Raw genomic sequence first — 13,403 nt, 5'->3', positions numbered from 1 at the left:
TTTGAAATATTTTTCGACATAATTAATTGTTTCAAAAACACATATTCCAGCCTTCTAAATGATTTATTTTGCGAATTATACGAATTATTCCATCTATAAATAAATTGTTCTCTATACACACAAACACGCACACAGTCTGTTAATTACACGAGTTAATTGTAACATTTTTCTCGATAAGTTGACAGAGCAAGGAAAATGAGCGACGGACATACCTACAAACTAATCTACTTCAATGCCCGTGGTCGTGCCGAACATATACGGTACATATTTGCATATACCGGCATCGAGTATACCGACGAGAGGATCCCCGAAGAACTCTGGCCTGAATACAAGGATTGTAAGCGTGAAGAATCGATTTTTACTTTCATCGTTCAACTCTCAGATATCTACCATTTACTCAAACTTTTCTGTATATAAAACTTTCGTTTCACGTGCAGGCTAAACTTACTTAAAGTAAAATTTCATACGGAATAAAGTCGAACTTTTCATTAAGTTTTGCTTCCGTAATATCGTGTTTATCGAATACCAACTTAATTCACTTACGATTCTCGAATTTTTGTGTTGCAATCTTTATTGTTTTCAATGAATCGAAGCATTTCGAATATTTTGAGAAAACCGTAAATAGGTGACTTAAAATAGGAATACAAAAATACTTCTACGTTTCTCGTTAATTTAAAAACTTTTTAGGACTTGTCGGAAAAAAAGGATAAAAAATTGAAATCAGTTCGGAAATGAACAAGAACACAGCTAAAAAGTCGAAAGAACAAAGCAGACATAAAATTCGATCTTCCGTTGCGACATTTCTATCGTAAATAGTATAATAAAAGTTTTACGCAGCATAGTCTTCGATATAATCTTATATGTCGCTTGCAGATAGAGAAACCAAAAATCAACGTAAGTCTGTAAATCAATCCTGTCGGTGTAAAACACAAAATTACGTTCGCAAGAGACATTCGATTTATATTCCTTGCATTTCAATTTTCATTACAAGAACCGTGTACATTTTCTAATATTTTTTCCGTGTCTGGTATTATCTTTTATCCTTGATTTTAAAAACTTTAGGTTCTTCCCAACAGTCAAAAACACGCGATACCATGTCCATCGTAATCGTAAGAAAAGAAAAAAAGGAGAAAGAAGACATTTCTGTATTTCTTTACTAGGCCATGTTGATTAAAACCGAAATGATTTCGATTCATCTATTCACAAGAACGCAACGGCCTCGGAAGCTGTGTTGTGATTTCCTATCGATCGTTTCCCTCTACACAGTGTTCATATGAGCCATGTTTGTTCTTAGCAATGCCTTATAAAAAGCTGCCTGTGCTGGAGATAGACGGGAAACCGGTAGCGCAGAGTAACGCTGTGGCGCGATACTTGGCGAGGAAGTACGATCTAATGGGAAAGGACGAATGGGATGCGATGATATGCGACGAGCTCGTCGATACTCTTGGAGATTTGAAGCAAGGTGAGTAACTGATGAGATGACTTTGCATTTGTCTCACCACAGAGACAGACGTTCAAGAATTCATTGTGAAAAGACGAGTACAAACAAGATACGTATGTAGTATCGTGGACGAAAGGCCTGGGAAATATCGGGCGAACTATGAACAGTGTCGCGAGAGCCGAGGCGCCGTCGGGCCCATCAATGTGTCATCGGTCTTTTCAAGTGCATAGTTTCGTGGAAAAGACCTACGTGACCCTGGCTACGAGCGTCTGCAGAACACGTGTGCGGTGGGCCTAGGAAAAGGACAACAGAATGCGACAACGGCCAGAAAGGGGCAGTCGAGAAACAGAGTGCGAGTCGAGGAGCAGAGTGCGAGCGGAGGAGCCGAGTGCGAGTTGAGCGGAGACGGAGGTTGCGAGTGGCGTTGCCGATAGAGTGTGGATTGCGCTGTTTTCTGTACGTTTGGTGTGAATAGTTCAAGTTAAGACACAACCGTCTTTTCTGTCTGATTAACATCTCTATTGTCCACTTTTTGTAAACATATTACATCACGATATTACATATTTTTGGGGGCTCGTCCGGGATTGGACAAGACAGAAAACGAAACGGTTTAACAGAGCTATTCGAGCTAGTTGTGAATTTACCGGTACGCGGTGCGGTAAAAGACGATAACGTTGACTGTTTAAGTTTGTGTAGTGTGAAAAATGGCAAACGTCGGGGACGAACGATTGTCGGGTGAAGAGGGTTCGACGCTGGAGGAGCTGAGGAATAAGCTCGCGCGAATGAACCTCCCTATATCGGGTGCGAGGTCAGTGCTGATTGCAAGGCTGAATCGGGCGTGTAGGGTTGGACAATCGTATCGTAAGGGCTCGACGGGCGGTGAAGAGCTAACCGGTCAACGAGATTTAGAAAATGTACAGAGAGCTGAGCGTGATTGCAACGAAGATGAGGATGTTGAGAAAATGAATACGAAGGAGTTGAAGGAGCGCCTCGCTAGTTTGGGTTTAAAAACGACGGGAAGAAAAGTAGAATTACGCGCACGGCTACGAGCGGCCATGGATGGTAATGACATATCGTCGGAAGAAGAAAGCGACGACGAAAGTGAGGATGAAGATGACAGAAAAAACGCCAGAGGATACAAGAGAGGTACGCGAAGGGTGTATCAGGACCGTGACGAATGTTGTCGAAGGGCATGTGTTGGTTCGACACTGAGTTTTAGAGACGTCGAAGATGCATTAGAGTCGTTTAGTGGCGACAAAGGTGAAAATGTCGAACGATGGTTCGAGTCGTTCGAGGAAGTCGCTGATACGTGCATGTGGTCGGATGGGCAGAAGGCAGTCTACGCGAGGAAGCTGCTGAAGGGATCAGCGAAAATATTTGCGAGCTTCGAGTGTCATGCCAGGACTTGGCATGAGTCGAAGAGGGGGCTAGTGAAAGAATTTTCGAGGAAAGTCAACAGTAGGCAAGTTCATCAAAAACTTGAAGAAACAAAAAAGGAGAGTGATGAAGCATGTTTGGCTTACATGTACCGCATGCTCGAAATAGCCAGCCATGTGGACATGGAGGAGGAAGTGGAATACATAGTAGATGGAATAATCGACGACGAGAACAATAAGGCTGTATTGTACGGCGCTACGTCAATCAAAGGGTTGAGGAAGAGGTTAGTGATGTACGAAGAGCAGAAGAGGCGCAGAGCAAAGTCGATTGTGAAGCCGGCTAAAACCCAGAAGAACGGGAAGCCCAGTCAATCTGTAGATGCAATGAAGAAAAGAAGATGCTTCATTTGCGGTAGTGAGGATCATCTAAGTGTTAAGTGTCCGGAGAGGGGAGAAGGTGTTAGGTGTTTCAAATGCAACGAGCTTGGACATGTGGCGGCGAATTGTACAGCGCGACAAGTAAAGACTTACGTAATCTCAAGACCGGAGAGGAAAAAGTACGTGAAGGACGTGTCGATAGATGGCTGCAGGTTTGTCTCGTTAGTGGATACAGGTAGTGACCTTACGTTCATACGAGCGGATGAGTATGTGAGGTTAGGATCACCACCTCTGGGAAACTGCAAACTTAAGTTTGATGGTTTTGGTTCCGCTGGCAATAGTACCTGGGGCGAGTTCACAAGGGTAATGACGGTCGACGGGTACGACTTTACTGTCACTCTGCATGTTGTCTCGAATAAGGTAATGACAAGACACAGTCTACTCTTAGGTACCGACTTTTTAGACCAGGTAGAGTTGCGAGTCAAACGGGGCAAGGTGACATTTTTACGACTCGACGATCAGACCGACGGTCACGAGGACGCGCCGGATGTACTGAGGGTAAACGCGATAGAACAATCCGACGAGATCGACTTGTCACATGTACGAGAATCTCATTACCGTGAAGCCATTCGGGATATTATTAAAGGGTATAGGCCGGAGAAGAAGAGAGACGTCGGGATAACCGCGAAAATAGTTCTGAAAAGCGACAAACCGGTAGCGCGAAGACCGCGAAGACTGGCGCCGTCGGAAAGAAAGGAAGTAGATGATCTGATGGAAGCGTGGATAAACGAGGGTGTCATCAAATCGTCAGACTTGGAGTATACGAGTCCGATAGGTGTAGTTAGAAAGAAAGATTTGTGTGTGCGTGTGGCTAGATGGGCCTTGTTACTAGGCGAGATTAAGTATCAGGTGTGTCATCGGCCGGGGAAAAGTATGCAGCATGTAGATGCTCCGAGTAGGAACCCCCTGCCGAGCACTATGTATGTAACGGAGAGTGAAGACGGGCTGATTGCACGGTTGAGAAGGGCACAGAACAAGGACATCGAAGTCCGTAGGATTTTGGACGCCGCAACGTGCAGTCAGGCCGATGGGCAGGTAGTAAGAAACAATATTTTGTGTAAGGAGTGTGAGGACGATGTGCTAATAGTAGTATCGAAGGCGATGCGGGCTCAGGTAGTCAGGCAAGCGCACAAGCGTGGGCATTTCGAGGTTACCAAAACAGAAGCTATGGTCAAGAAGGACTTCTGGTTCAAGGGGTTACGCGAAAAGGTCGAACACGTGGTATCCAACCGCCTTGACTGTAGCCTAACCGAGCGAAACATAGGTAAGCTAGAAGGGAACCTGCGAAATTACAAGAAAAGAAGAAAGCGTGTGAAGCAGTACCGAAGGAAGGACCCGCACACACCTCGATTTTATGAAGCCTTGGGTCCTGAACGCCGAAGTGACGCATCTGATGACAGCGAGATAAAAGGCAACATCTGAGGGCAGATGTTATTGCAGGATGGCCGAATGTAGTATCGTGGACGAAAGGCCTGGGAAATATCGGGCGAACTATGAACAGTGTGGCGAGAGCCGAGGCGCCGTCGGGCCCATCAATGTGTCATCGGTCTTTTCAAGTGCATAGTTTCGTGGAAAAGACCTACGTGACCCTGGCTACGAGCGTCTGCAGAACACGTGTGCGGTGGGCCTAGGAAAAGGACAACAGAATGCGACAACGGCCAGAAAGGGGCAGTCGAGAAACAGAGTGCGAGTCGAGGAGCAGAGTGTGCGAGTCGAGGAGCAGAGTGCGAGCGGAGGAGCCGAGTGCGAGTCGAGCGGAGACGGAGGTTGCGAGTGGCGTTGCCGATAGAGTGTGGATTGCGCTGTTTTCTGTACGTTTGGTGTGAATAGTTCAAGTTAAGCCACAACCGTCTTTTCTGTCTGATTAACATCTCTATTGTCCACTTTTTGTAAACATATTACATCACGATATTACACGTATGTCTTTCCGTTAAGCGAATGTTACAGTTTGTTTGCAAAAGTCAGTTTTTAGATTATAGAATCGTAGATAGAATTTAGAGGATAGAAACTTTTAGTAGTCACTTTTAGTTTAGTAAAGTCTTATCGACAATAAGCAGACTACGTTATGATACAACGATTCCAACTGAAGATTTCTATCGACATCACGAATTCGATGGCTTCCAAATTTTCTTCTCTGCAATCTCAGACGCTCAACTCGAAAGAATCTTTTAGATCCCCCGACAAACACTCGACTCAGGTTATCTATTATCGTAATCTTCCTACGGGATTTTTTTTAACTGCGTTGCGTTAACGAATAACGGGATAACATCACGTTTCTCTCAACGCCTTTCAACGTTCTACAACTTTTATTCTTTGCAAATCCCTGTCTCTATATGATAAACGCTGGTTATCCGCGGAAGGAGCGAGGACAACAAAGTGTTACTCAATGATCAAAGACAGGAAGATCCTGGTACGCGATAACGTTACTAATTTCCAATTACGATATGTGTGATTACGTAACATCTGCTGTCTGCATAATGCGTTAACGATCCGCGCGTTGATCGCATAAATATAAATCGAAGGGAATGGAATCGCTCGAAACTCATGCAACTATCCGCAGGTGTTTAAAATCGTGTTTTTACACCGCCAACGTAACGTCACGCCAGTCGAATCGAAAAATTATTACTAGACAGAGAAGGTGAACAAAAAACGAGGTAAATAGGCTACCGATTGAATAATATCATAACGATCGTATCTCTGGTTTTTGCTCGTCTTTTATATTTGTTTCAAATGTATAAAATATAATCGTATCGATATCGTCCACGATTAAAGCCATCCATCCGCCATCGACGAGGAACGAACGATTATATTTTATCATTTATGCGAATCCTTCTCTTCTCTTCTTTCTCTATTTACGCCCCTCGCCTTGCTTCGTACCGCCGATGATTCACAATTCGATGCACCTGAACAGCTGGAACGTCGCAGATTTTTCCGTACGATAACAAACGCGTTTTTGATAGCCTGCTTTAAACCGTGACGATCGCCATGACGTGCATCAATTGTCGAATGATGTAGTGCGACGATACTCCTACGCAACTTTTTTTTACGCTGTTTTTTCCTCCATTTTTTCTTCCTGTGTGTTATCACATGATCACGAGATACCTGTATAGAAGATGCAAAGAGTCTGTGAAGAATTTACAGATATTTAAGATTATCATAATGATTAAGCAAAAGCTAAGACGCAAAATATTGCTCAAGATGTAATTATGTAATATTTACTCAATTTCTAGAAGACTGTTTATATCTTGTTGTTATTCTTGATATGGAGATAAATATAGTATACTTTATTAAGACCTAGATAAAAGACTTTTTTCTCGTTTCTCTTCTCTTACTTAATCACTAAGAGTTATACAACGTTTATTCGATAATTCTGCTTCTCCTGACTTTTCCACAAATGGTTGTTTATATCTCGACATTCTTGGTACTTTTAATCAAATTTTAATAACAGTACTTTACTCGTCAGAAGTAAATAAAAAAGCTCTAAGTAGAAGCAAGGATTTACTTACCTTTCCTTTCTCGAATCTCAGTTAGCAATGTTGTTCCTCTTGAAAGATTCTCCAAGTTTCCAAGACAATTTCCACGCTGGTAACATTGTATATATTTCAAGTATCGTGAATCACAGGAACTTGTTGAGGCAATATTGAAGAAAGCAAAGAGAATGAAGAAATTGTAGGTACTATGAGAGGCTACTCCTTCTTTCACAACTTATTTTCTCTTCGTTTGGGGGGAAAAACACAAATGAACGTAACGGTTGGTTTCATATACGTTTCAGAAATCTGCTACTATCGCATGGAGGAGAATCCTGAAAAGAAGGAAGCGAGGAAGAATCAACTTTTGAACGAAACAATACCATTTTACTTGACTAAATTCGACCAGATTATTGGCAAAAATAAAGGATATATCATTCCTTCTACCGTAAGATTTTTTATCCAAATTTAATGTTAAAATTTTTAGTCTTTGTGCAAATTGAGCCATGTTGTCCATAAAAAATTATTGAAACTTTGTTGCGACAAGACAGCTTTAATTGTTGAGAGCAGAGTGTATCTTTAAAATTCACTCCTGTTAGTTTATGTACAAATGAATTTGCCAAGATTTTCAGCTTTTAGATAATTATTCATGTATCTTCCTCATCAAGTTTGATAGAAATTATTACTATCGTAATCAAAGCAAAGATTAAGATATGTAAAATCATTTCTCTGGATATGACACTCTTGTTTAATGAGTGATAAATGATACCATTCGAAATATCATATTTATATAATATATAATGATACTTACAAGTGTAATCACTTAAGTACAGATATCTGAATTTTTCTCACTGTCACTGACATAGATACGTATTATCGTTCCTTAGATTACTTGACCAGTTTATTTCTTTCATCACTGTGTTATTATATAATAATAATAAATAGTCACATTAAATTAATTTAGTATGATTATGTTGTTTAATAATACGTGTTTCATTGCAAAATATTTAGCGATTGAAGGGCTCATAGGAAACATGAAAGTGAAAGAATACTAGAATCTAGAGTTAACGATTTCAATTTCTTTAACGAGATATTTATCATATTACACAATTCCTGTAAATGTATTTGTAATTATATCGCCGAAGAATTGTATTTAATTAAGCTATGAAGTTGTGGAATCGTGAGAAGGATTATTTTTATAGAACTGTCTAATTTCCATTCGACATTGATTCAGGATACACATTACTCTTTTTTACATAATACCAGTTTTGTCATTTTTAATTAACAAATACCTCCAAAGGTTGAAGTTTCTAAAATTATCCATTAAATTCTGACAATAAAATAAAAATCCAAATTCTTCCTAAAAAGCTAGTGATCTTTAGTTAAGAGTTCGATTTTTCACATTTTTCAAGGTAAATTAAAAAAATTGTTTAATAGAGGAGGTACAAAATAAATGTATACAAACCTTTTTTCAGACGACATGGGCGGACTTCGTATTTACAGCGGCCCTTGAAAATTACGAGTATATGTTTGGGGCATCAGCTTTAGATAAATATCCAGCTCTTCGAGCATTGAAGAGAAGGATTCATAGTATACCGGCCATTTCTGATTGGCTGATTAGGCGCCCATTCACCAACAGTTAAAAAGCTAAAAACGTGTGGAAAAAAGATGACCAGTACACCAGTATATATATATATGTACGCTGGCATCGCTATGTTGGTAAATGTTCGATGTTATACGTGTCGTAAAATGTAACAGTTCTATTTAAAAAAAAAAAATTTCGTTTCTATGAGTACGTTAAAAGTTTAACTATAAAAAGTCTCATCTGAGCTGTGCTCCTTTATGGAAGGTATTATTGTGTTTGAAAGAACACAATATATAATAAATGTATGTATGTTGTATAATAAATGTATGTTCTTTCGAAAAAAGTTCGAAAATTTTCTTTCTTTTATTCGTACTTAACTTTTTAATAAAATGCACGATTAATTCTTGTGTCTCGTTTAAACAGCTTTTGGTCTATCGTTATTTCGAATTATTTGAACATCGTGTGAATTTACTATTTAATTTTACAATATCATTTACTATATAATTTTACAATTATAATTTTACAATATCAATAATTTACAATAAGTGAGGGAAAAATCATTGAATGTTATATCTAGATGTCTATATACTATTTTAAACAATACTTAACTCGAGATACTCGTTTCGTCTCTTCATGATACTTACTGGCAATACCGAGTACAAATATGATGTTCTTTGAAAATAAAAAATGGATTTGAAAACGTTAATGCACGTAAATTAAATTTGGTTTGGACATATATGACACAATTTGTATGGACAATGAAGAGTACGAATCTACGAATTTCGAGGTAAAAGTATTGATATATGTATCGATATTTCTGGTCGTTACAATATCTCTAATCAATACAAAGTTCTAACTGAATGTTAGAATGTTAAACGTTAAAACGTTTAAAACGTTAAAATGTAATAATAAAGTATAAAGTATAATAAAGTATAAAGTATAATAAAGTATAAAGTATAATTTCGTCTGTGGTATAATCTTTCTATTCCATTTTGTTACGTCGCACCGCGAGCAATATGGCAACCAGATGTCACCGGATACTCGCAGCGTATCCTCTATAGTTTCAAGTACCTTCCATAAATCTCATAGATTTCCTAGAAAAGGTCCTTCAAACCAAACAAACGTCTGTTTCCGAAGAATTTCTAAAGACTATTGTCTACTCCGACTGGACAAGGGAAAGTTAGTTTTTCTCACGTATGCTGCAACTTTCCTCCCACTAACCACTTTCTCTCGAGGGCGGTTAAGACCCTTCGTTAACCAATTAACAACGAAGCCACTTCCTTCACTCTCCTAACTAAAATCGTCACCTACAAATCCGATGGTCCCGTGCGCTAGACACACCCATCCTTAGTTTTCCTCCGAGACAGCATCGTCTCCCAAGACAGTTCTGATTTCACATCCTTCGAACGGTCAATATCCTTCCACCGGGTAGGACACACCCACAGATCAGTCACTCATTCATCTCGTACATATTCTCAACGCGAGAATTGATTGTAATTTCAACAAATAAATAAAAAAAAAAATCTGGTACATACGCACCAGCGTAACTGCCTTCGTTATAAGTTGTTGGAATAAACGGTGAAATATAACTTACTATACTGTGTCATATTCATTTAACCACCTCTTATCTTAACCGAAACAGGGGAACGACTATTTCGCGGCGTCGATTCACCGAATCGTAGCGAGAATTTACGCCTCTCGCTACTGCGACTGCGTCTCTCCGCGAACGGTCGTAACACATTGATCGACAGAAGTACTAAACTCTAATAACATAAATTTATATATTTTCTATTTCCCAGCCACCAGTTTTATGGATTTTTCTATCTTCTGTACTACTTTTATCCCTTTTATTTTTTTCTTACATGAGATTATTGTAAATTTAATATCATTTGTTCGCAATATTTGTTATTTATCTTTCCTTGAATTTGAAATTTCGCGCTTCAATGTTGTGTGTTGTTCGACGTTTTATCGAACGATGTTTATCGAACTAGTTTATGAATACATACATAATCATTAAAGAATCTATAAACCTTACTAGTTTGTTTTTACTAAGTTTTGTTACAGAAAACATGTTCTCATAAGTTTTCAACTTTAATTTATGGAAATTTATTAACCTTAAACTATAAAATTTTAAACTATAAAATCATTCAATGAGTCTTTCCGGATGTTTTTATGTAGTCATAATTTCACATATCAGCACAGCTCCACCAATAGGATAAGAGTTACATGGAAGCAACAGAGGGGAAGAAGAACATATAGAGATCTAAACGTTATTTTTGTCTCATTCAAGTTTCTGTTAACCGGCTTGGAAATTTCCTGTGCTTGTTTCGACTTTGAAATCTTAAAAAAAAAATTGTAAGTAAATAGTATATATATAGTATATATATCCTAAATCAAAGTTTCTCTTTATAAATAATAAACCGTTTAAAAACTATATTTTGTATGTTTTTTCCTTATTCATAATTAAATAATAAATATGAAATACTTCTACAGAAAGCCGACATCCTTCAATTAACCGAACAGCAGATGATTTAAAAATTAGTAGTTGAAAGAAATAAATGTTATTACATGTTCATAATTGATCGATAAATTTAAGTATACAATTAGAAAATGTTTCTTCTTTATTGATAACTAAATAATACAGATAAGATACAAGATACTTGTAGGAAAAGTCGGCGCGTCGTTCAATTAACGGAACAGCAGAGGATTTGAAAATTAGTAGTTGAAAGAAATAAATGTTATCATATGTTCATAATTGATCGATAAATTTAAGTATGCAAGTAGAAAATGTTTCTTAAGTTTGGAAGAATATATAATCATGCTGAATGTTTTGTAGTTACGAAAGTTGTATACAAACATACATTGTACATACGACTAGTAATGGTACTAAATTACTGTTAGAGGGTCTTGGGTGTATAGAACCATATGGTTAAATTAATACTAGAGATAACGAATCGTGCGAATGTAATTAATATTTTGAAATGCGTTGTTTGCATTAATTGATAGTTTTCTTATAAACTTTTTTATAAACAATTTCATTGCTATAGAAAAAAGATAAATGCCGGTAATATGTCTATCCTACTTAAATAGAAAGTGCAATATTTTGTTATAATATTTGGCGCAAGTTTATACATTATTACATCCAAAAATAATATTCTTTTTATATCTAAGCTATATTAAAATATAAAGATACAAATAGCTATGCGAGTAGTTAGTAGTTGATGCTTTTTACTTAAATTGTCTTGTACTTCATAATTTGTAATAATATAATTCTTGTCATCAATGATTCTTTGTTTTTACTTTGTATATATTATACTTCCAGGAAGATGCCGCTCTATAAATTGACTTACTTCCCAGTTACGGCATTGGCAGAACCAATCCGTTCTTCTTCAGCTATGCTAGTATTCCATTTGAAGATGAACGTATCAAAAAGGACGTCTGGCCAGAAATAAAGCCCTGTAAGCTTAAAATTTAAAGAAATTCTGTTTCTTAAATCTCATCTTTCCTAATTTAACTAAAGTAGCTAAATAAAGTAGAACACAATTATGCAGAGTATAACAGAGATTATTGTTTACTCTCCATTGCTCTATAAGATATGTGGGAGAACAATAGGTATTGTTAAGGAGACAATGCCCTTTGTTTGCTGATAAATTATCAATAAATTAAATTATATCTTTCCAAAACAGATAACAGGAAGCTAGATATTTAAGAAGCATCATAATCTGTTTGTTCGATAGAATCTTTGATTCTATTAGTTGTATGTTTTTAGTGACTCCTTATGGCCAGCTTCCTATGCTCGTAGCTGATAGAAGGAAGGTTGCTCGGTCTACAGCTATTTGCCGTTACTTAGCCAAACAATATGACTTAGCTGGAAAGACTGACTGGGCAAATCTTCATATTGATGCCACTGTTGATACTATTCATGATATTCGTCATAGTGAGTATCCAGTGCTGTTTTGCATAAATCTTATGAGAATCTTGATAACAGATAGCACATATCTGTTCAGGTATTTATTAGTTGAAATCCGATTTAATATTTGATTTAATCGAACGATACACGTATGTCAACAATACAAGACAAAGGATTAAAAAGGATTGTAATTCTATCTTCAGTATCATTTAAATTTCGCACAACACTGTATTCAAATTAGTATAACATTAGCGAATAGTATTTAACTGAAAACAAATTTTCAGAAATTGCCGCCTTCCACTATGAGGAGGACGAGAAGGTCAAAGCTGCAAAACGCAAGGCTGCTGAAGAGACGCTGCTGTTCATTTTAGAACGTTTGGACCAACAAGTGAAGGAAAATGACGGCTACTTCTACGATGGTACTCTCTCTTGGGCTGATTTAACATTCGTTGCTCTGCTCGATTATTTGAACTTTATGTACAAGTCTGATCTGATCGAGAATTACGAGAATCTGAAGCTGCTGGAGAAAAAGGTCCTCCTCCTTCCCAAGATCAAAAACTGGATTGAGAGACGCCCAGTTAGCGAATTCTAAACTTCACGATTGCTTATGGTTGTATAAGCGTTTAAAGATTGCGGTCTTAGTGTGTTGAGGGAATGAAGAACGAATCGTGTTGATGGAAGTTTGTATGGAATATACTGATTGCTTTTAACATTTATTAGTTCCAGTTATTACCGATATTTTTGTCATTTAGTTAGGGTTTTCCCTTTAGATTACGTTGTGATAGAGAACTATTATTTGTGTATTCCTGTTAGAATTTAATCTTGGAATTAGGATTAATATTCTGTGGAAGACACAATGTTTATGTTGAAATAATATAATGTGATATTTATTAAACAATTATTTCGAGAGTTATAAATGTGCGTTCTGGAATGTAGACAGTTGGCTCGTTATTCACAGACTGACTGCCTTAGTGACCTGTGGCGCTTGTAAAGATTTTGAACCCTCACTCTCTATAATGAGTGTGACCTGAGTAGATGTCTGTGTAACGTCACGTGCCACGGAACCTTCTAGCAGCTTCTCGATACAAAGCGCTACGCTGTCAAGGCGCGACACCGACGTGCCCAATGTTCCATCCATATCCTTATGTTTCTTCCGCCGAGTTCTCGGAAGAGCATGCACGCGCCA

General features: G+C 37.8%; 2 protein-coding genes across 2 annotated transcripts; both read left to right on the top strand.

Annotated features, from left to right (window-relative positions):
- Positions 1–216: 216 nt before the first annotated feature.
- On the top strand, positions 217–7,824 carry LOC117215950 (glutathione S-transferase-like; the record flags this gene model as incomplete). The annotated part of the gene is made up of 3 exons (XM_033462504.1): positions 217–337; positions 1,295–1,462; positions 7,028–7,824. Coding segments are annotated over 3 exons (456 nt in total), but the record flags the coding sequence as incomplete, so codon positions are not given.
- Positions 7,825–11,731: 3,907 nt separating this feature from the next.
- Positions 11,732–12,904, top strand: LOC117215949 (glutathione S-transferase-like). Its single transcript, XM_033462503.1, has 3 exons — positions 11,732–11,765; positions 12,077–12,244; positions 12,502–12,904. Exons 2-3 carry the CDS (start codon positions 12,100–12,102, stop codon positions 12,807–12,809), a joined length of 453 nt encoding a protein of 150 aa, XP_033318394.1. The 5' UTR covers positions 11,732–11,765; positions 12,077–12,099; the 3' UTR covers positions 12,810–12,904.
- Positions 12,905–13,403: the final 499 nt, after the last annotated feature.

This window comes from Bombus bifarius, unplaced genomic scaffold (genome assembly GCF_011952205.1).
Source record: "Bombus bifarius isolate JDL3187 unplaced genomic scaffold, Bbif_JDL3187 scf7180000009894_frag, whole genome shotgun sequence".
Lineage (NCBI taxonomy): Eukaryota > Metazoa > Arthropoda > Insecta > Hymenoptera > Apidae > Bombus > Bombus bifarius.
This window is presented reverse-complemented; position numbering and strand designations above follow the sequence as displayed.

Bases quoted from the DNA above. Each gene is read 5' to 3' on its own strand.
- LOC117215949 (XM_033462503.1), top strand. From the start codon at position 12,100: ATGCTCGTAGCTGATAGAAGGAAGGTTGCTCGGTCTACAGCTATTTGC. The intron at 12,245-12,501 runs GTGAGTATCCAG...ACAAATTTTCAG, and splicing joins TATTCATGATATTCGTCATA to AAATTGCCGCCTTCCACTAT.